We start from the raw sequence: 26,193 nt of genomic DNA on the forward strand, positions 1-26,193 counted from the left end.
GGACAAAATAACAATTATAATTGTATTTATTTATTTAAAAATAATAATTGTTTTCATTTTTAAAAAAAGTTACATTTCTGAAAATCTGAAAAAAATAAATACATTTTGAAAACCTTTTAACATAAATTAACTCTCTCAGTGCCAATGAAATAAAAAAAATATGTTCCTACTGTGCCAGCATTTTTTTTTTCCAAGTAAAAAAAAAGTGCTTAGGAAGCGAGATACAGCCTTTTTCAGTTATAAGTTACACAAGGAGTGGATGGAGCTGCAAATCTTTAGATAATGATATCTTGGGTTCTGAACATTTAAAAAAATAAAATAATAGTAAATAAATAAAAAATAAAAACTCTGGATTTTTCGTTCTTGGCACTGAGGGCATTCAGAAAAAAACTCGGGATATCTTGTTGTGTGGCACTGAGAGAGTTAATATGAAACGATATAGGAAACATAAAAAAAAAAGGGGGGGGGGGGCCAAATACTCAATAAAATGAGTCCATGACACCAAAAAAATTGTCCCAGTGGCCCATTATTTTTTGGGGAAACATTGCTGTATAAATCTTCACATTGACCTTCCTCCTTGCCATGTGCTGTCACAGTGTGAAGTGTCGGGCCACCAGGCTGTGCTCGGAGGCGGAGGCGGGGCTGAGGCAGGTCCTACAGGACCCGCTGCACGTCCACGCCCAGTGGAGTCACATGGTCTCGCAGGTCCTGGCAGCTTCGGCCGAGGTCAGCGAGTTCTCACACGTCGCCATGCTGGTGCAGAACATCGAGGTAAACACACATATTTTCTGCTATTTTCAAACCATTGTTGTACTTTTACTTTTGGTACTTTTAAGTACATGTTGATACTTTTGTACTTTTACTCAAGTACATTTAGAATTCTGGACTTTTACTTAACAGAGTAGTATTTCTATATTGCAGTATTGGTACTTTTACTTAAGTAAAGAATTTACACACACACACACACACACACACACACACACACACACACACACACACACACACACACACACAGACACACACACAGTGCTCCTGCGTCTCTTTTTCTTATTCATTCATCCCTGTGAAATGTCTTTCTTTTCTTGCAATTTCCTTCCTTTCTATCTTTCTTTCTTTCTCTTTTGTCTCTTGGCATTTTTCTTTTATTTAGTTCCCGTCTTTCTTTGTCTGGAAGCAATCTTCCTCACGTCCATGCTCCATGTTTAATATTTCATTTAGTCCAGAGATAAATACACATGTATCATGGAGATGCAGGAGCAGTGGACACCGGAGTCTCCAGTCAGTCAATGAATCAATCGGTCAGATCACATATTCACCGATCCATTCTGTATTCCCCACACCACTGTATGTATGAGCTCTTACCGGTGGTGGACATGGTACTGAACCCCAGCACATGAGTCAAAGAATAGATACTCCCGGTCAAATATTACTCAAGTGTTATGTCATGTTTATTTATTTTGACAGGGAGGTTGCTCAGTCAAGACTGAAGTTGCCTGCTTTCTTTTAAAATGACCTAAAGGACAACTTCACCCATTTTCTACCTATCGTCATATAATTGGTCCTCACTAATGCTCATGATAAATATGCTCTATGCACAGCAGCCATATTATGAAGACACTCACAGGTGTTACCAATGATACTAATGAAGGCTCTGTTCCATTTAGTCTAGCACAGTGGTTTCCACGACCCCCATAACTCTGAGAGTGTAGAAATGGAACCAAATGGACCCTTACGGGTCCATTTGGTTCCATTTGTACACTCTCAGAGTAACACACCTGTAAGGGGCCATTTGGAAGCCCATGAGGGTCCCTGGACCCCAACTGTAGACCCACTGGTGTAACAGAGTGTTTCCAGTGGGCCAACATGCACAATATCAGCACCCTGACTCTGTTTGACCAGAATGGAACAGAGCCTTAATTAGTATCATTGGTAACACCTGTGAATGTCTTCATAATATGGCTGCTGTGAATAGAGCCTATTGGTAAAAAAAAAAAACTACTTGGTCTGTGTCTCAGAGGAGGGCTGTCTACAGCTCGGACACCCGCCTACCAGTGACATCATTGTTAGGCAGTTTGTTTATTTTTCAATTTACAATTGAAAAATAAACAATTTACAAATTTACAATTTCCGAGAACAATGGCTTCCATTATAGCATGCTAACTTTCCAAGAATAGAAAGCCTGCAATTAGCTTGGATTCCCCATCGATGATGTCACTGGTAGGCGTGTTTCTGAACTGTCCACAGCCCTCCTCTGAGACACAGAGTGAATAGACACAAATGGTACCGTATTATCATGAGCATTAGTGAGGACCAATTATATGAAGATGGGTTGAAAATGTGGTGAAGTCGTCCTTTAAGTATTCAAAAGCATGAATGTAATGTTTTGTTTTAATATTAATGCATTGCTGTATGGATTTTCCAGAAATCTTCAACAAATTATACTAGTGAAAATAGCAGAACTACAGCGATGCAATGCGTTCTGAGCTTGTAGATCGGCTATTTTCACTATATCTGAAATACGGCGATAGATTCACAATGTACTTTTTTCCTCCCCTAGAAATGTAGTGGAGTCAAAAGTGCAATATGTGACTCTGAAATGCTTAACCCATTAAGACCTGGAACGCATCTCTGTCACTTTAGGCTATTCAAAAATAGCAGATATACAAGCTCATAGCGCGGCACCGAGTGCCGCGCTATGAGCTTGTAGATCTGCTATTTTTGAAAAATCGTGAAAATATTTTTTTTTCATTTTTTTCCCGATTTTTTCTTTTTTTTTAGGATTTGGAAAATGTTTAGAAGCGGCCTCAGGTCTTAATGGGTTAAAAGTAACCAAAAATACAAATACCCAAGTATAAAGTACTCAAAAAAATACAGTACAGAACTCATGTAAATGTACTTCTTTGTTACTGTCCACCGCTGGCTCTTATCCCTCCAGCAGTGCATACAGAAGTACCCATTGTAGACTCAACCAGTTTAAAAATTAATTTTCATGCCTACTTTCATTAACATTTTAATAGAGGTTTTGGGGCTGCAGGCGTTTTTGCGATAGCTTTATGATGTTCTTATCGTCGCTGCTTGTGTAATTTATGTGAAATATGAGCAATAATGTGTAATGTGCAATTATGTGTAAATTGTGGTGGCGAGTTGCCGCGGTACGTGCTGCATCGTTGATATGTTTTTTTTATGACTGTTATGGAGGCAGCTTCAGTGTATATGCAGCATTCGAGTCCGAGACGCGTTTAAAGACGATAAAGTGTATCGTATAAGGGCCGGGCACACTTTTACCTTGAATACAATTAATGAACAATCTTTTTTTTATATTTAATTAAGACCGGGAACGCATCTGTGTCATTTTTTCTTTTTTTTATTTGGCTATATATCGGTGCCGCGCTATGAGCTTGTAGATCTGCTATTTTTTTTTAATAGCCAAAGAAATCTTAAAATGATACAAGAAATTGGAGCTGACGATGCGTTGTGAGCTTGTAGATCTGCTATTTTCACAATTTTTGTACACCACCATTGTTCAACGAAGTATAAACAGGTTGAAGTGGTTAATCAGACTATTCGATTTACTCTATTATAACAAAAAATCTGTTATTACTATAATATCTATAATGTTTCTGAGTCAATTAGTTGATATGAAAAAAAAAAACATACTTCTTGATTTTCCCGCTATAAGTCGGTTATTGTTTCTAAATGATTGTTTTTGATATATTTTCGGTTAATTGCCTAGCACAGGGGTCTTCAACAGGGGGTCCGGGACCCCTAGGGGGTCCTCAGAGTTACTACAGGGGGTCCGCCAAATCTTTGAGTGATCATCTTTTCACCTTAACTCATTCAGTGCCACAATCCGTCAAATCCGTCACGTGGCCTGACACCGCGTGCGCCACAATCCGTCAAATCCGTCATAAAAAAAAAAAATCAAAATATTTGGAAAAACATGTTCAGAACCCAAGATATGATGATTTGAAGATTTGCTGCTCCATCCACTCCTTGTTTAACCTATAACTTAAAAAGGCTGTATCTCGCTTCCTAAGCACTTTTTTTTTTACAATGAATTTTGGCTGTGGCACTCAGAGCCAAAATTCCAAAAATAAGCATGGCATTGAATGAGTTAACCACTTTGAACCCTATAGCATCCCTTTTCTGAGGAGAACTTTAGCCAAAAATAGCCGATCTACAAGCGTGAGGCGTTGTGAGCTTGTAGATTGGCTATTTTTGGCAAAGAGGTATAGGTGTAGAGGGAAAAAAAGAGCAGTACCAAGTAAACAAAAAATAAACAAACACAATCTGAAACTAAATTTAATACAATATAGAGGGGGTCCCTGCTTCATCTCTCTCTCAGCTAGGGGGTCCTTGGCCTGAAAAGGTTGAAGACCCCTGGCCTAGCCCCATATTGCATCGTACGCTATATTGAAATCATCCACAGTTCCTTCCACAGTCCTCACTTGTACATGGCAGATAAGAGCGGCACCGTGTTCTTCTTGCCTACTTCCCCCATGGCCCGCTAACTAAAACAGATTACCAAAAGAAAACACTACCATCTGAAAACATGATAGGAATGCATTAGTAAGTAACGCTGTCCCAGAGACTCCTCAGAAATCAAATAATGGTGCCGAGCTTGACCTGACCTCCGCTGTAATTGGTAGGAATACGAAAAAAAACAAAAACCCAGAGCTGTGGGTTCCTGCGTAATACAATAAGATAGTGAAATCGCATCAGGTCGTTGCTTCCAGGGCTCTGTGAAAATCTAATTCAGGCTCTCCCTGCTATTGCTGGTATAACGGCCCTGCAGACACAGATGGTCAGACAGACTAGCACACCCCGAGTCCTCTGCACATCTCCCTCACCGCAAAGTTCTGGAAATTAACCCATTAAGACCGGGAACGCATCTGTGTGTCATTTTTAGATTTCTGTGGCTATTCAAAAAAATAGCAGATATACAAGCTCGTAGCGCGGCACTCGGTGCCGCGCTATGAGCTTGTAGATCTGCTATTTTTTGAAAAAAACATTGTGTGCAAAGATTTGAGTTAAAAATGTTTGCTTTAAAAATATATATATTCAAAGATTTGCACAAAATGGTAACGATTTTTTCTAAAATATCAGATCTACAAGCTCATGGCGTGGCACTCGGTATGTCTGCTATTTTTGAATAGCCCAAAGAAATCTTAAAAATTACACGGATAAGGATAAGTCCTTTAACAGGTCCGTTCATGAAAGTCCTTGCGGTCTTGTTTCCAATGAGGGCCTGTGAGCATTTAGGGGTTAAGAGTCTTGCTCAGGGACAAATTTCATTTCATCGACACATTTGCTGGCCTGGCCTGGAATCGTACCTGGGGCAACCAGGGCCTCTGGCTCCCTCACTAACCACTCAGCTATGGCCGCCCCCGGATGCTTTCCCGGTCTTAAAGGGTTAATAAAACACTGGCCCACGGTGTGAAATGTGAACGCCCCCCCCCACCCCACCACGCAAACCTGAGTTACTGTTTCTCTTTCATGTTTGCCGTTGCACTCGCAAGGAATTTTGTCTTTGAGGCTGAGGCAAAAGTTTCAGTGCTGAATTACGGCAACATTAACCCATGAAGACCGGGAACGCATCTGTGTGATGTCTTTGGCTATTCAAAAATAGCAGATCTACAAGCTCATTGCCGCGCTATGAACTTGTATATCTGCTATTTTTTTGATAAAATCGTGGAAAATGTGTGCAAATCTTTTTTTAACTGAAATCTTTGCTTCTGGGGATTCTACAAATGTTTTCTAAAATAGTCTTTTTTGATATCAGTGGTTCTCAAACTTTTTCATAATTGTCAAGAACCCCCAAAATGATATGTATTTGGCCACGGACCCCCATCTCAATATATTTGGTTCCAGGGACACCCCAGTAGCTAAATTTTGAGTTAAAAATGTTTGTTGTTCAGATTTGCACATTTTCAGCTTTTCAAAAATAGCAGATCTACAAGCTCATAGCGAGCGCGGCACTCGAGTGCCGCGCTATGAGCTTGTATATCTGCTATTTTTTAATAGCCAAAGTATAAAATAATGTTTTTTTCTTTTTTTTGCTCAAATCCAAAAATGACACAGATGCGTTCCCGGTCTTAATGGGTTAAAAAATATACAGTTTTACTAAGTTCTCAAAGAATATAAGTAAGTAAGCCTTGTGATAGGAGAGCCTATCTCCTGTTTTTGTAGCGTGCAAGCACATTCCCTTGGACATGATGCTAGCATTGTCGCAGGGACTTACCCCCAATTCCAACCCTTGATGTTGAGTGCCAAGAATGGGAGGTATGGGGTCCCATTTTTATAACAATACACTTTATTTGTATAGCACCTTTTCATAACATGAAATGCAGCTCAAAGTGCTTTACAGAGTAAGAATACAATTACAGAAAAAAAGTCTTTGGTATGACCCGGCCTGGGGGATTTAACCCAGGGCAGACACTCTCACCACTGAGCTGGTCCTCAAAGATAGCAGTAAAGAAAACTAGATACAGCGGGTATGGGCGAGGGGGAAAAAAACGTTTTTTGGAGATAGTCAGTCTGCAAGCTCACAACCTGACGCATTGCGACGGGTGGTTTTGTCAATTCTTATACATTTCACATTGAGTGCCAAACATGAGAATTCTCGTGTTTGCAAATACAACCGTCGAGTGCCAAAAACGACAAATTCTCGCTTTTCCACAAGGGGTGCTCTAACGCAACTTAGGAATGATCCTACAGTAGGTCCCTTTTTAACCATAGAGGTATAATATAACTAGAGGGCGGATTGCCCCGCCCCCAGCTATCATTTCAATGAATGTGCTCACTGGCGTTTTGAAGCACCCGGAAGCCTGCCGGAAGTAGAATTATTGAGTCGATTTTGACCACACATAGAGTTATGAGCATGCGCACTAGTGTCCTTTTTGCGTTCTACGGCAGCCCGTGTGTCAAGGATTGAACGCGAGATAATTATTAAATACTCTCGAGATGCCTATGTATATGTAAATGCATATGTATTTATGTATAATATGTTTACATATTTATATCTATATATATAAATATCTCTCAGTATGTTTTACCCATTAAGACCGGGAACGCATCTGTGTCATTTTAGATTTCTTTGGCTATTAAAAAATAGCAGATATACAAGCTCGAGTGCCGCGCTATGAGCTTGTAGATCTGCTATTTTTTTTTAATGTTTTTTTTCCGAAAAACTGTTGGGATTTAGAAAATGTTTAGAAGCGGCCTCAGGTCTTAATGGGTTAAAATGGAAAGGACGGATGTGCCGTGAGCCCAAAAAACGTCACTGAATGAAAAAGGTCCATATCTCCATTCTTTTTTTACAGTGGTTAGAAATATTATTGTTCCAGTCGTTAGACGGGACCCTCGGCCATCGTGCAGACGTGTATTTTTAGTCATTTTTCTTTTATCGCAATTGAGGCAAAAGCTTGACATAATCGCGGTATTGATTTGAAGTCACATCGCCCAGTCCTCGGATGCGGTGATGATGGACTCTGTGATGGCCTTGCAACAAGCTGAATTTCTTGAGCTACTGTACAAGAGTAGCGTTCTGTCTGATCATTTATTCATGTCACGTTTGTTCCTAAAACACAAACTGCTGTTTGTGTTTTTCCTCCCCCTTCTCTATGCTCCTCCTAACCCATTAAGACCGGGAAACGCATCTGTGCCATTTTAGATTTCTCTGGGCTATTCAGAAATAGCAGATCTACAAGCTCATAGTGCCGTGCTATGAGCATGTAGATCTGCTGATTTTTGAAAAATCTTGAAAATGTGTGCAAATCTTTGAATACATATATATTTTATTTTGCTTTTTGTTTAGCCTTTATTTAACCAGTAAAATCACAAATTTACGAGTGTGCACTGGCCAAGAGAAGAGGCAAATAAATGTTACACAGCTCTGCCAGTAACAACAAATACAGGACATGACAAAGACAAACATATGACGGCCAAATACATATCATTTTGGAGGTCCTTGACATGAAAAAGTTTGAAAACCACTGAGATTATAGCAACATACGTTTTTTCAAAAAACTGTTAGGATTTAGAAAACTTTTTTTCTTTAGAATCGCCTCGGGTCTTAATGGGTTAAGTAGTACTGGCACACTTTTGGTATCTACGATCTGTTGTTTTGTTTTGTTCACCTTCGCACGATTTCCCCGCAGTACGCTCCCCTTTCATCATCTCTGACTCACTTTACAATGTTTGGGTTGTTTTTCTTTGTTGTTTCTTTTAGTCTGGTGTTTTTCATTTTCAGTTACATGATAGAGAGAGAGAGAGAAATGAGATGAACTGTTAGGATCTGCTGTACTGACAAACAAAGATATCGTCTCTGTCGGTTGTAAACCTTGTATGTCCAAAACTGTTACTTTTCAGGACATGGGGGGGGGGGGGGGGGGGGGGGGAAGAACCCGTGTCCCAATGGGTCCTACCTTGTATCTCCATATTTTAACTTATGTTTTTCCATAAATTAAAAGTAGGGTAAGTGATATGTTTTTTTGTTAAAATAACTTTTGCACTGCCAGACTTACTTCTGTCTGTGTGCACCCACTGCCAGCGATTATTTCTTCCATTTTGAAGTAGTCACAGAATTTTTATCTCCAGTATGATCAATCCTCTGATGGTTGCTAATCACAGAGGGTTTCACTGTTCTTCCGCGAAAAAAAAAATGTCATTGCGACCTCCTGTTCGCTTTTATACGCCTTTTGAAAATAGCATGTCAAGGCAAAAAATACATGGTAAAAAAAAAGGAGCCGAGATACAGGATTTTTAAGCAATAAGTTAAGGTCAGTGGCAGCGAATGAGTGAAATAGCTCTATATTCTTTTTTTCCAATAGTATTTTATTGATTTTTTTTTTTTTTTTACACAAGACAAAACAAAACAGACAAACAGCTCAGCTCAGACAAAAGAACAAAAGAAAGGACACATCGGACCATAAAGTACAGCATTATATTACATTGTTTGGTGCTTGACAGTCTGTAGATGGGTGAATAACTACGCCAAGAACAAAACAATTAATATCCACAACAACAGAAACAATTATAATAAGAACAAATAAACAAACAAAGATTGGTGATTATACATCAAGGTTAGCGGTATCACTTCTGTTAAGGAACCCTATTGTTAAAGTGTCAGCTAATTGAGGGCCAATACAATGCAAATATGGGTCCCATATTTTATAGAGGGCATGGGTTGTGGAGCGTAGCAGGCAGGTAAAAAATTCCAACATGATTATTTTGTGCCAATCTTTCTCTGTTGGTGGTTTCTCGTTAAAGGTTCGGTAAGTGATTTTCTTTGTTAAAATAAGTGTTAAATAGCTCTATATTCTGATAGTACTCATTGGTATAGAGTGTTTGTTCAGTAAAATGAGTCTCCTTGTCTCTCCAGCTCTTTATAAAACAGAAAATGCATTTTCGTTTCAGTTTCAGTTTCATTTCCAATTTTATCCAATCAGGATATAGATTAAACAAGTGAAATTGGAAGTGATGACACTAAGAAATGAGCAGGCAAAATTGGAACCGGAACACTATAAAAATGAAGCTTAAAAATTGGTAGTTTCTCCTGATTGGCTGAGATTTTGACACCTACCGGAAAATGTATTTTCTGTTTATTAAAGAGCTGGAGAGACGGGGAGACTCCTGTTACTGAACAAACACTCTAAAACAATGATCACTATCAGAATATAGTGCTTTAACCTTTTAACAAAATACTTTTTGTTTTAACCAAAAGATATCACTTACCCTACCTTTAATCCAAGACAACAGAATATATTCCCTCGCAGCATAAGTTAAATTAAACAAACTGCTGCACGACACTCAACCAATATCGTTCGATCTTATGACATGACCATACAGTATACAGTGAATATCGTCTCCCTCTTCAGTCTCCCTCTTCAATCAATGGTTCTTAGCTGAATCGACCAGGCTCTATTACAAACATAAAGTTTCTTTGCATTTTCAAATATTTCACATCAAACCTTGCCTGCAATTTCAACCCCAAGATATCTCTCCCATTTCCTCTTAGTATCCTGAGTGTTAACAGTTGCATTCGATCTTAACCGGCCATAGAGAATGCTAATAAAACCCCTTGTAAAATCCATTGTCAGTGCTCTCTCAATTGGAGAGGTACCTATATTAGTCGATTGTGTTGTGCACCTGAGAATGAAATCCCTCACCTGCAAAAATCTGAATTTTTTTTTGCGAGATAGACCATATTTTTGTTGTATTTGACCAAACAACATGAGTATAGGTACATAGCTCTATATTCTGATCGTGCAATACAGTGTTTGTTCAATAACAGGAGTCTCCCTGTCTCCTTCTCTTTAGTGAACAGAAAATGCATTTTCAGGTCGGCATACCTATTTCATCCAATCAAGAGAGAGAACTTGCTCAGAATACAGATTACACAAGTGAAATTGGAAGTGATGGCACTACTAAATGAGCTGACAAAATTGCACCTGGAACACTACAGAATTGAAGCTGATAAATGGGTACTCTTTCGTGATTGGCTGACATTTTTCAACCCACCTGAAAATGTATTTTCTGTTTAATGTTTATTAAAGAGCTGGAGAGACGGGGAGACCTCTGTTCCTTGAACAGACACTATAACAATGAGTACTATCAGAAAATAGTGCTTTAACCTTCTAACAAAAAATCACACCCTGTGTGAAGGAAGCGGTGCCTTTGGGCTGGGGCTTCACTCATTTCAGTTCGTCCCTATTGGTGGTCTGAGTCCACTTACCAATTTTTTACTTGGTAGCATGCTGCAAACTGGAATGGTGGCTGTTTAAAGCCCAGCCAATGGGCAGACAGAGGGGGCGGGGCTTAAGTAATTACAGTTCGTCCCTATTGGTGGTTTTAGTCCATGTACAACATTTGAACTCCCTAGCATGCTGTGAACTTGAGTTATGGCTGTTTAAAGGCCAGCCAATGGGAAGACAGAGGGGGCGGGGCTTGAGCAATTCATGCTCGTCCCTATTGGTGGTCTAAGTCCACATACCAAATTTGGACTTGGTGGCATGCTGCAAACTGGAGTTATAGCTGTTTAAAATCCCGTGCTCATCCCGTGCTTGGGGGTCCCTGGACCCCTCTTTGATAACTTCAGCAATTCATGCTCGTCCCTATTGGTGGTCTAAGTCCACATACCATATTTGGACTTGGTGGCATGCTGCAAACTGGAGTTATAGCTGTTTAAAATCCTGTGCTCATCCCGTGCTTACACGGACATCATCCCGTGCTTACACGGACATAACATACGCTGGGGGTCCCTGGACCCCTCTTTGATAAGCAGTGGCACGTGTGGCCAATGAGAGGAGAGATGGCATAGGCAATCTCCAAGTCCGTGTGTGTGTGTGTGTGTGTGTGTGTGTGTGTGTGTGTGTGCGTGTGTTTGTATGTGTTGCTTCTTTGCCGTGCTCATCCCGTGCTGATACGGACGGACGGACAGACGGACGGACATACGGACAAAGTCAAGCTTAGAGCGGTTGGCACCGCTAAAAACATTTTATTTTAACCCAAAAAATATCACTTATCCTACTTCATCATTCAAGAAGTGCTATTTTCATACAAGTAGTGAAAATTGCAGATCTACAAGCTCACAACTTGTCGCATCGTGAGTTTCACACTTTTTATTTAAGTGTTTTTAAATTTAAATAATAAAGAAACAGTTTTGGACATACAATTTTTCCACCCGACAGTGACGATATAGCCAAACACACCGTCAAAGAGCAATACGCCCAGAGCCACGTACGCCTACACACACACACACACACACACACACACACACACACACACACACACACACACACACACAGGGCCAAACACTCAACCTCCTCCCACAGACTACAAATTAACCCATTAAGGTCTGAGACCGATTCTACAAAAACAGTGTTTATTTAAAAACCTATGTTTCTATATCAGTGGAGCTCAAACTTTTTCATGTCAAGGACCCCCAAAATGTATATGTATTTGGCCTCGGACCCCCCATCTCAAAATATTTTGTTCCAGGGACCCCCCAGAAGCAAAGATTTGAGTTAAAAATGTTTGCTTTAAAAATATATATATATTCAAAGATTTGCACACATTTCCAAGATTTTTCAAAAAAATAGCAGAGTGCCACGCTACGAGCTTGTAGATCTGCTATTTTTGAATAGGCAAAGACATCTTAAAATGACACGGATGCGTTCCCGGTCTTAATGGGATAAGACACCCAAGTAAACAAATCAAAGGCGGTAGCTTTGGGGGGAACAACAGACATTTATTTGTTCCCATCAATCTGTCGCGCTGAGGCGTTTACAACAGCAAATGGCTGGGCCAGGCCTCATTTCCATAATAATTGTATTTCTCGCTCTCTCTCTCTCCCTCTCTCTCTCTCTCCTCACTCAACTCCGCACTTCTCAATTTCACCACAGTTCAAAGGGCTCTGTTGACTGAAGCGAGATTAAAATATTAAAGACGTCAACTGCTGTTCCTAATGACCGAATTTATACAGTAAGCTCGGCGCATTAACTTCCGTTTCTCTCTTCTCTTCCTCTTCTCAAACAGAGACTGACTGATATATTACAATTGCAATTTTCGGCATTTAGCACACGCTCTTAATCCATTCAAACCGGGAACGCATCTCGTGTAACCACTTTAACCATTATTTTATACTTTTGGCTATTCAAAAATAGCAGATATACAAGCTCATACCGCGTATGAGCTTGTAGATTTGCTATTTTTGAAAAATCGTGATATTTTTTTTTTGTGCAAATCTTTGAATATACATATTTTTTAAAGCAAATTTTTGCTTCTGGCGGGTGGGGGGTCCCTGGAACAACATATTTTGAGATGGAGGTCTGCGGCCAAATACATATAATTTTGGGGGTCCTTGACATGAAGCAGTTTGAGAACCACTGATTATAGCTACATAAGTTTTTTCCAAAAAAACTGTTAGGATTTAGAAGACATTTGTAAAATCCCCCAAAAGCAAAGATTTGAGTTACAAATGTTATTTTTGAAAAATATATATATTCAAAGATTTGCACTAATTTTCAAGATTTTTCAAAAATAGCAGATCTACAGTATAGCTCAAGCTATGAGCTTGTAGATCTGCTATTTTTGAATAGCCAGAAGTATAAGATCATTGTTAAAGTGGTTAGCATCTAAAATGACAGACGCTTTCCCGGTCTTAATGGGTTAATCCAGGGTGATTTGCAGTAAGCAAGGGAAACGCGAGGTAATCCATCAAATGCGTAGAAATGGAAGTTCATGGAGTTCAACAGGATCCAAGGCCTCTTGTTTACAGACGACACAGCCATTCTTACGATACCACAGTCTCTTTGAATTTTTTCCCCCAATGTTACATTGGTCTCATCAGAACATCATTGAGCGTCTGGAACCAGCTATTTCCCCTCTAGGGGGGGGCACCAAGATAACGGAGGAAAAAAAGTCACTGATTTTTTTCCCCTTTAAAACAACAGCCATTCGGCTGCCATGTTATGTGATCTCCAAAATAGCAGATCTACAACCTCACAATGTGGGGCACGTTGCAACTGAAAATGTTTGAATAGGGCTTAAGTGGTTAAATTAATTCAATAGTATTTATTGACTTTGTTTTCTTGTCCATTGTTTAATTAAAGTAAAAAACTTTCCTTTCCCATATTGAAGTTTGATATACAATGTTTTGCAATGCTTTAATTGTTTTAGTTAAATAGTTTTTCAAATTTATTACAGCAGTTTGCACTTTTCCCTTTTTTTTCACTAAATGGAAGTGCTCTGGGTCTCTAAAGTCGGGATCGGTATCAGAAACATATGGCATAGGTTATGCTCTATTCTCGACCTCTCAGGCTCGCTCTCTGTCTGTCTGTCTGTCTGTCTGTAGCAGTGGTTTTCAACCCTTTTCATATCTAGGTCCATCATTTGTTCGGCATTTGAGCCACGGACCATCGTTTGTTGAGATTTAGACTCTCAGACCCAGGACTTTTATCGTTTTCGATAAAAGTCCTGAGGCGATTCTTTAAAAAAATCTAAGATTTCGCCCACAATTCCATGCTGTATTGATGTTGTTGGCACCGTAGGAGAGAGAACAGGCAAACGCTGATCAAAATGACATTCTCTAATTGTGTAGACTTATTGTAAATTAAGTTATGCAGATGTTTAACAATACTTTTACTTATGACCATTTGGCTTCATTTTACACTCTCAAGAGTTAAAGATCTATCCAATAAGGGTCCATTTGGTTGCCAACTCTCCATCATTTAGCTGGGAACTCCCTTTAACCCCCTCAAGGACCACTGGTGGTCCCCGGACCACTGGTTGAGAACTAGCGACTGATCAGGATCTGACTGCCATGCAGACACATCCTGGTCACTCGTTGTCACGTTCTTTTTTTTGTCACTTAGGTTTGTTTTCTTGACCAACCATGCTAAGAATGTGATTTAGATAGCATGTTATTTAACCCATTAAGACCTGGAACTGTGTCATTTTTTAGATTTGAGCTAAAAAGCATTATTTTACACTTTGGGCTATTCAAAAATAGCAGATATACAAGCTCGTAGCGCGGCACCGAGTGCCGCGCTACGAGCTTGTAGATCTGCTATTTTTGAAAAATCGTGAAAATGTGTGCAAATCTTTGAATATATATATTTTTAAAGCGAACATGTTTAACTCAAATCTTTGCTTCTGGGGGGTCCCTGGAACAAAATGTTTTGATGGGGGTCCGCGGCCAAATACATATAATTTTGGGGGTCCTTGACATGAAAAAGATTGAGCACCACTGATATAGAAACATAGGTTTTTCAGAATACTGTTGAGATTTAGGAGACATGTAGAATCGGCTTCAGGTCTCAATGGGTTAAATCGCTCTGGATAAGAGTGTCCGCTAAATGCCGTGTGTGTGTGTGTGTGTGTGTGTGTGTGTGTGTGTGTGTGTGTGTGTGTGTGTGTGTGTGTGTGTGTGTGTGTGTGTGTGTGTGTGTGTGTGTGTGTGTGTGTGTGTGTGTGTGTGTGTGTGTGTGTGTGTGTGTGTGTGTGTGTGTGTTTTATAGAGGCTGCTGAAGCACAGCGTGCAGCTGCAGGAGCGCCTGAGCCTGCTGCAGGTCAAAGGTGAGCTGCTGAGCGCCGTGTTCGGCCCGGAGCGGAGCGAGGGCCTCCGGGGAGAGCTGGGCTCCTCCGTCAGGAACCGAGAGCTGCTGCACGGCCAGCTGCTGCAGAGGAAGAGCATGCTGCAGGTAAGGGGGAGGGAGGGAGGGAGGGGCGGACCCCGGGGGCTGCCACGATGATGACACTTTACGTGACGATTAATTGTCGCAAATAATTGCGATGAACCCATTAAGACCGGAAAAGCATCTGTCATTTTAGATTTGAACCACTTTAAAGGTATTGTAGGGAACATTAAGCCTAAATTTAAAATATATATATATATATATATATATATATTTTGCATTTTTTCCCCTCTATCAGCCACTATATAATGATGCTGGGGTGTTTTCCTCCATTGAAACACAGTCCTCCTTCTGAAATCTGTATTTTCCCTAATGTTTATGTGTTCTATGTTTATGTCCGGGACGTAAATTAACGCACGCATGTGCGCGTCCGTGTCCGTATGAACGTTTACTTTCGGTTTTAAAACGCTCTCAAACTTCGTTTTTGAGGCACAGAATTTACTTTTAAGATAGCGTGTGGATAGAATTTAGTTGTTTAACTTCATATATGTGGTCAATTTATCATGAAAGAGCCTATTTAAAAATAAAAATTCAGAAAACCAGCAGGGCGGGAATTTCCGCATATTGTATCCCAATAAAGCAACCTGTTTTCGGGCACCAATCCCTTCAAAAGTACCTCGCTATGGAACTCCCTCCTGCGTCACCCCCTGGTGGTCGGGGAAAAGTACTGCTGGTGTTTATTTACCTCTGAACTCCCGCGTATACCTTTAACCATACTTTGGCAATTCAAAAATAAGCTCATAGCGAGCTTGTAGATTGCTATTTTTTTTTGCAAATCTTTGATTTTTTTTAAAATATTTTTTTAGGTTTTGTAATCAAAAAATTGCACAGGTCAGATACGACAAATAACATAAGTCTACAAAGACATTACTGACATATTCAATGATTTTATTCTTTAAAATACACATTTTTAAAAGTGGCGGAAATAGCTGATCTAGTTATGTAAGCTTATAGATCTGTTATTTCTGCAAAAAAAACTAAATTGGTGGTGGGGGGAATAGAAAATCTTCATTGAACATTTTTGAAAATGATTTTTTTTTAACATTGAAACGATTATGAAGATTAAACAAAATCATTACGATTAGGCGATTATGTGATAATTGTGACAGGCCAAGCTGCAGGTAGGAGGAAGGCAGGGAGGAGGGAGGGAGGGAGGGAGAGAGGGAAAGAGGGGTGTGGACCAGTCGGTGCACATATCTCGATCCGCATGGACGCTACTCTATTGCAACGTCCTGGCTTCAGGCGTGACCAATGAACTTTGACACACGTCATGTCACAGCAGAGTTCATTTTGAGAGCAACGTTTTGATTGAGGTTTGGTCATAGTCTTTTGAATAAAGTTACATTTTACCAAGCACAAAATACCTTGTCTTAGTTCTACTGGATCTCTTCATGTCACTTGTCGTTTTTATTAGTTGACGAAATTGTCAATATATTCAGTCAATATATTCAGTCATAGTTTTACTCATCATAGCTTAATTTTTATTTAGTTTTTGTCCGTGAAAAAAGGTACCGTAATCTGCAAAAAATGTTCTGCATAGTTTTAGTTGACAAAATTAACACTGTGTCACAGCAAAACAATAATGAAAATGAGTCCTCTTCTTTAACCCATTAAGACCGGGAACGCATCTGTGTCAGCTTGTAGATCTGCTATCTTAGAAAAATTGTGAACATTTTTGCAAATCTTTGAATAGGCCTATATATTTTGAACATTTGTAACTCAAATCTTTGCTTCTGGTGGGGTCCCTGGAACAACATCATTTTTAGATGGGGGGGGGGGGTCGGTGGACAAATACATAGAATTTTCAGGGTCCTTGACATGAAAGACGTTTGAGAACCACTGATATATAGCAACATACATAAAAAAAAAAAGATTTAGAAGACATTTGTAGAATCCCCAGAAGCAAAGATTTGAGTTACAAATGTGCGCTTTGAAAACAAAAAGCTTTTCATGTCGGGCTAGTTTATAATTGAACAAGTAAAAAAGAAAACATCTATTTTCACATGCTCCTATCAAATTTGGGGGAATTTTATAGAGCCCGACCAATGCAGGATTTTGGGTCCGACGCAAATGTTATTTGGAAGTAAAAAAGAATCCTGCCAATTATATTTCATTCTTGCTTGGAGTTAAATGTTTTAAAAAACAGATGTATCTTCCGCCCATCTCTGGCTTTGTTTAGAGTATGTATGTTTAGAGCTGTAGACGCCAAGACGAGGACCCGGATGTAAACAAAGGGTGGTCTGCGCGATGGTCGAGGGCCGACTAACGACTGGAACGATAATATTTCTAAAGCGATCCGCGATTGCAGAGTGATCGCCCATCAAAAATGGCTCGTTTTCACCACGGTAAAAAGATATCGAGATATGGGCCTTTTTCTCAAGATCCTATCATTGGAGTGGATGGGAGGTACGTTTTTTGGACTGGATTCACATCCGTCCATTCCATTTTACAGGTTCTGCGGATCATTCCTAAGTTGCGTTAGAGAGCGCCCCATGTGGAAAAAATATAAATAATAAGTGAACACACGAAGATCTGCGGTTATGGCACTCGACGGGTGTATTTGCAAAACTGTAGATCCTCGTGTTTGGCACTCAATGTGTTAAGTAAAACATTTGAGTACTTTTTCCACCACTGCTAGTCACATGGATTCAAGTTCTCAGTCGCCATGAAATCATGGTCATTTTTGAAAGCATGGTGGTATAAATGATCACGTAAATAGACGTCCAGACAGGAAATCCTTGAGGGTTGGAGCAGCTACACGAGTTCCCTGTGTCGATCTGATTGCTTTGTCGAGAGCCTTGCAAAGGGACCTGTAGCCACTTATAACTTTATCTCTGTGGCAGACATGGGATGAAGAGCTCGGCGGAGGCTTTGAAACCTTTTGTGATGATGCGGAATGGAAAGTGTCTGAAGTGACTCAATGCCCACGGGGGCTCCAGGCCCCCGGAAGAGGTTTTTTTATCTGAGGCTGGCACAGCCCAAAACTATTCAATCAATTCATTTAAAACGAAACAAATGTGCATTTAATCAAATGCTACCCGTGTTGCTCACGCTGTTAATTTCAGTGTAGCAATCGCCCTTTAAAATCTTTGAAAATCTTTGAATATATATATATATATATATATATTTTTTTAAAGCGAACAATTACAGTAACAGTAACTCTAAATTTTGCTTCTGGGGGTCCCTGGAACAACATATTTTACAAATGTTCGCTTTTAAAAAAATATTTATTTCAAGATTTGCACACATTTTCGTGATTAAAAAAAAAAACAGATCTACAAGCCCATACTGTAGCTTGCAGATCTGCTATTTTTGAATAGCCAAAGAAATCTAAAATGACAGAGATGCGTCCCCGGATTGAATGGGTTAATAATGTACAAATAAACGGGAATACAATAATACACTTCAGGTTTACTGTCCCTCTCACTTGTTCACAACACATCCCTCACAACCCAAACAATTCCCCAAGTCCTTTGCAACCCCTTAGATCAAGGGTTCCCAAACTTTTCAGGCCGTAAACCCCCCCCAAAATAATCATATTTGAACGAGGGACCCTGACAAGCTCTTGAAATCGTAGGCATTACATTTACTACAGTATTTAGTACATTTAGTCCAGTTTAATCCAGATACTAAATCCTCTCCCACATTCTGCACATTTGCCAATTGCTGCTAATATTGCTGCGTATGTACCTTTTACATGTTCGATTGGCGACTTTAATTATTTATTTATTTTTAACTAGATAATCGTAAGACTGGATGCAATGAATATATTATTATCATCTTGTTTTTCTATAGACTACAGAAGTCCTGACGTCACTCGTTCATCCCCTGGGACTCGTAAAGTAATTTCTCTATGGAGAATAACATTGGGTCAACTTAGAATCGTCTCATATAAAGAATTGTGGTCCAAAAATAAACAAACTGTCTCGGCGATATTGTCTGGGAGGAGGCTCTGTATCGTTTATGATAGTCAGTCACTCATATTTGAAACGGTCTGTTTCTGGCGAAAATGTAACTAATTCGGCGGAAGTAACATTAGCGTTTTCTCACCGTCAGTTGATGCTTCATATCCATAAGAGTCAAACCGCCGGGGTCATTTGTTCATTTTTGGAACACAGTTCTTTTTTGACGCGATATTAAACACGTCTATGGGAATTCAGAACGGGGAGGGGAAACCGCGACCCAGGTAGGCTCTATTCACAGCAGCCATATTATCACTTCCTTCACAGGTGTTACCAATGATACTAATGAAGGCTCTGTTCCATTCTGGTCAAACAGAGTCAGGGTGCTGATATTGTACATGTTGGCTCACTGGAAACACTCTGCTACACCAGTGGGTCTACAGTTGGGGTCCAGGGACCCTCATGGGCTTCCAAATGGCCCCTTACATGTGTCTAACTCTGAGAGTGTACAAATGGAACCAAATGGACCCGTAAGGGTCCATTTGGTTCCATTTGTACACTCTCAGAGTTATGGGGGTCGTGGAAACCACTGTGCTAGACTAAATGGAACAGAGCCTTCATTAGTATAATTGGTAACACCTGTGAAGGAAGTGATAATATGGCTGCTGTGCATAGAGCCTATTACGTCAGACTTGGGTGCTCTATTGTATTGTTCTTAGCACAGTCTTGCAGCCACGCCAACATTTCCACTGTTTGTACCTGTGCGAGAGAGTGACGAATAAAAAGCCCTCTTGAACGTCGCTGACCCCAGAAGCTTTATCCTTCCAGCCACCTGCAAAGAACAAGGCTCTGACTTTAAAGTCTCTCCCCCTCCTCGCTCTCCCCTTCTCTCTCTTTAGGGGTTGATCTCCCGGACCAAAGACTTTGGCGATGCCCACGAGGCGATCCGCTCCAAGCTGTCGGTCCTCAGGGAGCGCCTGTTGACCGCCAGCAGCCTCCAGCCTGACATCCTGGCCAAGAAGAGCCAGGCAGACCAGCTCAGGGTACGATTGAACCCATTTAGACCGGGAAATAATCATTCTTTGGCTATTTTTGAAGAAAAAAAAAACTCAAATCTTTGCTTCTTGGGATTCTACAAATGTCTTCTAAATCCTGACAGTTTTCTGAAACACTCATGTTGCTATAATATCAGTGGTTCTCAAACTTTTTTTCATGTCAAGGACCCCCAAAATGATATGTATTTGGCTGTGTCTCAAAATATTGTATTCCTAACGAGCAAAGATTTGAGTAAAACAAAAATTTGCTTTAAAAAATATATATATTCAAAGATTTGCACACATTTTCACGATTTTTCAAAAATGGCAGATCTACCGTACAAGCTCATAGCACGGCACCATGCCGCTCCACGCTATGAGCTTGTATATCTGCCATTTTTGAATAGCCAAAGTATAAAATAATGGTTAAAGTGGTTAAAATCTAAAATAACACTGATGCGTTCCCCGGTCTTAACCCATTAAGACCTGGAATTGTCTCATTTTTAGATTTGAGCTAATAAGCAATATTTTACACTGTGGGCTATTCAAAAATAGCAGATCTACAAGCTCGTAGCGCGGCACCGAGTGCCGCGCTACAAGCTTGTAGATCTGCTATTTTTGAAAAATCGTGAAAATGTGTGCAAATATTTGAAAATATATTTTTTTAAAGCGAACATTTTTAACTCAAATCTTTGCTTCTGGGGGTCCCTGGAACAAAATATTTTGATGGGGGTCCGCGGCCAAATACATATAATTTTGGGGGTCCTTGACATGAAAAAGATTGAGCACCACTGATATAGAAACGTACGTTTTTCAGAATACTGTTGAGATTTAGGAGACGGGTCTCAATGGGTTAAAATACTTTCTAGCCTGCCCCGGGAGTGTTTTATTTAAAATTCACACTGCTGGCCTGGACCTCCCAACCTTTCCAGTCCACAACAACCCTGCCTTGCTAACCTGTTAGGCTCACCGTTGGCTCCCTCTTGTGTCCTACAGGTGATCCAGAAGGACCTGGAAGAATGCGAGGCTCACATCACGGCCTTGGAGACCCTGGTCTCCTCCAGCCCCACCAACAGGCCCCAGTTTGAGTCGCTCTACGCCGACTGGAAGCTCCTCTACAAGGCGGTTAGGGTAAGAGAGCAACTTGATCTTTGTCCACTTGATGCCCCGCACTGCCCCAGCTGATTTCTGTGTTTTCTCCTGTGCCTCTTGCCTTGCTGAGGTTTTTTTAGACACCGGTGTCTTTTGTTCGAGGTCATGCGTTCTTAACTCCCCCTGACTTCCCATCTAATGAGTCCATTATGCTTTGAATAGTCCAGGGTTGTGGTTATGTTTAGGGTTAATGTATGACTCTGGAGTTTCTATGGACTTAAAAATCATTATTTTATTTGATGGCCTTCCTGCCCTGGCATTTGGCCTTTGTGCCATCCAAAAACATTTACATCGCCAAAGGTCATGTGGCCGTGCCCTTCAACTCTTTTACTGCCAAGAACGACTTATAACGAGTCATTGTGTCATAACGCCCTGGCTGCCAAAAAAAAACGTTCAGAACCCAAGATATTATGATCAGAAGATTTGCTGCTCCATTCACTTCTTGTTTAACTTATTACTTAAAAATCCTGTATCTCGCCTCCTGTGTACTTTTTTTTTTTACTATGTATTTTTGGCCCAGACATGTTATTTTCAAAGGCAGACAATTAACGTCAACGAGGTCGCGATGACCTCGTTGACATTTGTGAAACCACACAGTGAAACCCGCTGTGATTAGCACCCATCAGGGGATCAATCATACTGGAGATAAATATTCTACTGACTACTTCAAAAATGTAAGAAAATCGAAAAATCGCGGGCAGTGTGCAAACGCGTCCAGAAACAAGTCTGGCAGTGAGAGGGTTAAACAATGAAGTTCCAGGCCTCTTCAGATGAAGAACCAATTTTGTTTGTTTGAACTTCAACTTTCAACAAGAGACTAGAGATGTCTGAACGCTGCAGTCTGTAGTTGTGTGTGTGTGTGTGTGTGTGTGTGTGTGTGTGTGTGTGTGTGTGTGTGTGTGTGTGTGTGTGTGTGTGTGTGTGTGTGTATAAACCCAAAGAGCTAGTGTGCTGGTGGGATTTTGGTCATTTTGTACAATTGCTGCGACACATTTCAAAAAAAAAAAAAAACATCTTCACTGCAGCACTTGAATTGCCAAGAGCCAAACATCTGCAGTCTGAGTAGCAAGGTTTGGAATTTGGTGGGGCCAAAATACAGCTTAGGAGTGTGTTTGTTTTTCTCATACTTTCTCAAGATTCAAGGTGTCACTTTAAACCTGTTAGAGTGGCAGAAATTGCACACTCAAGACTAGTTTTTTTTTTTGCCGTGTTAGGTGAAGGTGAGCGAGAGCGAGGAGAGCATCGGCGAGCACGAGAGCTTCCACGAGAGCCTGCTCAACGTGGAGAAGTGGCTGATGATCATGAAGCAGAAGCTGGAGTCGTACCGCAGTCCCAAGGGGGAGTGGAGCGTCACCAACCGGCAGCATGAAGCTGAGGTTTGTGTGTGTGTGTGTGTGTGTGTGTGTGTGTGTGTGTGTGTGTGTGTGTGTGTATGTGTTAGGCCTGGCTGAGGTGACTTCAAATTCAATAGGCTCTATGCACAGCAGCCATATTGGACAGAAATTGGGCCCCTTCCTTGCTTCCTTCACAGGTGTTACCAATGACACTAATGAAGGCTCTGTTCCATGTAGTGTAGCACAGTGGTTCTCAAACTTTATAATTTCAAGGACTCCCATAACTCTTGAGAGTGTGCAAATGGAACCAAATGGACCCGGGAGGGTCCATTTGGTTCCATTTGTACACTCTCAGAGTTACACCCTCTCAAGGAACCATGAGGGTCCCTGGACCACTCTTTGAGACACACTAGTGTTTCTAGTGAGCCAACATGCACAATATCAGCACCCTGACTCTGTTTGACCAGAATGGAACAGAGCCTTCATTAGTTTCATTGGTAACACCTGTGAAGGAAGTAAGAAGAGGCCCAATTTTTCTCCAAAATGGCTGCTGTGCATAGAGCCTATTCAATAACACGATTATTTCACACTTTTGCCTCGACTATGATTAACCACTTGAACCCCAACGCAATCAGCTATTTTTGGGATTTTTGCGCACCACCATTGTACAACAAAGTTTATTACACGGCTTGGTTAAATGCTTGATTCTGATTGGTCAATCGCTGAATTCAGCGGTGTGTTATTTCTTGATCATGACCGATGAGCTAAATAACCGCTGTCTAATCAAAGACTCTGATATCAACCTGCGCTGCTTGGTTTGATGCTGTATCCAGCATGACAGCCATGTAAACAAACACACCATGTCATTTACAACTAAACATTGCTCTCAAGAATGTTTTTGAAAACATTTGAAGTGAAAAATAGACGATGCAATAACTGAAAAGTGATTCCATTTGATCCACTACACTAACTTGTTTAACGAGGCGACCGTCGCGCAACAACGGCAGGAATACCAAAACGCAAAACACAGTCGCCCCGGGGCGACTGTGTTTTTAGAATGGGGGCGAGCTGTTTTGGGGTGAGTCTTTATGGAATACTTTAATTTGTTTTCCAAGCCGACCGCGTCCGCCCAGCCCAATACCTATGGAATACTTTCATTGCCGTAAGCAAGGAAATACTTTGTTTTGTTGTTACTTTTGGGTCAATTTATTTATTTATTTATGTATTAAGTAGCTGTGTAATAAGCGGGATAATGTACGGTTAGGTGGTCAGTCAGACTTATCGATTTAGTCAATTATAAAATATTCGTGCAGGCTATTTACTGCTAATGTTGGCTAGTTTTGCCAAATGTTTGCCTATTATGACATGCCTAGAATAGGGACGCTAGGCTTCATGTGGTTAAATGGCCAGTCGTCGTTGTGAACTAAACATTCAAATGTTCAGTTCTGCACCTCACCGCGCTGAAAAGGCTGCTCTCTGCTAGCCTGGTAAACCCTCCCTCCGGAAATCTCATTTCAATTCGATTTCAGAAAGGAGTCTGGTCTGAAACGCCTTTCTGCAATAATCGTTGTGGGCTGGAGTTGGGCGGGAGTAATACCGTTGACTGACAACCCCTTCAACCAATGATCGTTTTTCCCCTTCAGCCAATGAGCAGTTCAATTTGACGAGCTCCAGACTATGTGACGCAACGGGACTTTTGGGACGGCCATGCCGAAAATAGGTTGCCTTATTGGGATACATGCGTGTCACTCCCCGCCCCTGCCGGTTCTCTAAATTTATATTTTTAGATAGGCTCTGTCATGATTAATTGACCACATATATGAAGTTAAACAACTAAATTCTATCCAAACGATATCTTATAAGTAAATTCCGTGCCTCAAAAAAGAAGTTTGAAAGCGTTATAAAACTGAAAGTAAGAAGTGAAGGCACTCATAAGGCACTCGCACCAACAACAATGGCTGCCGTTCGTCTTTTTTCGGCGGCTCTCAGGCTGCACTCGGGTTCATTCGGGCTCACTCGAACTCGCCACCTGATTGGCCAACTGTCGCTGTCAATCACAGAACAATGAGCGACGACGCTGATAGGCTCGGCGGCTCGGCGAGCAGAGCGATTATTGGAGAAAGGCGTTTCAGACCAGACTCCTTTCTGAAATCGAATTGAAATGAGATTTCCGGAGGGAGGGTTTACCAGGCTAGCTCTCTGCATGATTGTACGCAGCAAACACAGTTGTACTGATCTGTTGATTGTTACATACTGGTTCAGGCTTGTAACGAAAAAGGAGACACAGGCACAATTGAAAGGATATGAAAAAAACGTGTTATTGAATTAGAAACAAAATTAGTATACCAGAAACACAGATCAGTTACTATGGAATGAGTCTTGTTATGTAAACAGTGTGTGAGTGAGAGTGTATGTGCAGCACGACTGTTGTAATGTTTAATACAAAGACAGGATTCTTTTATTTTTGTAGATCGGATTGATGGGCTTAACCCATGGGCTTAACCCATTCACGATTAAAACAAAAATAGTCAAAGAAGTCTTAAAATGACACGGATGCGTTCCCGGTCTTAATGGGTGTTCTACCGTTTTCTTGGAACTATTGCGTCTGTTGTAGTTCTTCCCTTGGATGTCCGTGTACTATCTTCTATCTACCGCAGATGTTATGTCGTTGCTGTCAGGCAGAAACCTCTTATCTCCATATTTTAACTTTGTGTTTTTTCGTAAATTAACACCCTACTTCATCATCCAGCATGATCATCCAGCATACAGCATCACAAAAGTATCAAAAATAGCAGATCCAACAAGCTCGAAACGCAGCGCCAAGCGACGCGTTTTGAACTCGTAGATCTGCTACATTTGCTATTATTGAATTTGAATCCTGAAAGGTTAACAGTTTGGGACGTATGAGGTTTCCACCCGACAGAGACGATGTAAACATATCGTCCCCCTCTCTCTCTCACCTATTGTACAGTTCGCACTTATTTTGGAGTTGTTGATTTCGTGCTTATTTTCTACTATTTTCTGGCATCGATTTTAGCCCCCCTTGTGGTTTGACTAAGTTCTGTATCTCATGCTTTTCAGAGGGCACTGGGTGAGTTCCCCGAGAAGGAGCTGCAGCTCCACCAGACGGAGGCGCAGGGTCAGGGCGTCCTGGAGCGCACGTCGGAGGAGGGCCGCGTCCACATCGTGCGGGACATGAAGCGCCTGCGGGCGTCCTGGCTGGCCCTGCACGACCTCAGCCTCAACATCTATAGGTACGGTACGCCGGCACCACCCCGCCACCCTCGCCAAAACAATGAGATATTCAGCTTTGCGGGCCAGAACGGATGGCCTCACAAAGACCTGGGGCGCGCACACACACGTTTGTCACCGTAGATTTCTTTGGCTATTCGAAAATAGCAGATATGCAAGCTCATAGCGCGGCACCGAGTGCCGCGCTATGAGCTTGTAGATCTGCTATTTTTTTTTAAATCATGAACGTGTGTGCACATCTTTGAATATGTATACATTTTTAACTCAAATCTTTGCTTCTGGGGGGATCTCTGGAACAAAATATTTTGAGTTGGGGGGTCAA

General features: G+C 40.9%; 1 protein-coding gene across 1 annotated transcript in view; it reads left to right on the plus strand.

Moving 5' to 3' along the window:
• syne3 (spectrin repeat containing, nuclear envelope family member 3) overlaps nucleotides 1–26,193 on the plus strand; it is a 106,632-nt gene that overhangs the window by 38,030 nt on the left and 42,409 nt on the right. The window contains exons 8-13 of the mRNA XM_084045241.1: nucleotides 597–771; nucleotides 15,021–15,203; nucleotides 19,999–20,142; nucleotides 21,130–21,264; nucleotides 22,500–22,661; nucleotides 25,701–25,873. Of these exons, the coding sequence (XP_083901367.1) occupies nucleotides 597–771; nucleotides 15,021–15,203; nucleotides 19,999–20,142; nucleotides 21,130–21,264; nucleotides 22,500–22,661; nucleotides 25,701–25,873 (972 nt within the window). The remainder of the gene's footprint in view (nucleotides 1–596; nucleotides 772–15,020; nucleotides 15,204–19,998; nucleotides 20,143–21,129; nucleotides 21,265–22,499; nucleotides 22,662–25,700; nucleotides 25,874–26,193) is intronic.

This window comes from Gymnoscopelus microlampas (assembly GCF_963454915.1).
Source record: "Gymnoscopelus microlampas genome assembly, chromosome: 20".
Taxonomy (NCBI): domain Eukaryota; kingdom Metazoa; phylum Chordata; class Actinopteri; order Myctophiformes; family Myctophidae; genus Gymnoscopelus; species Gymnoscopelus microlampas.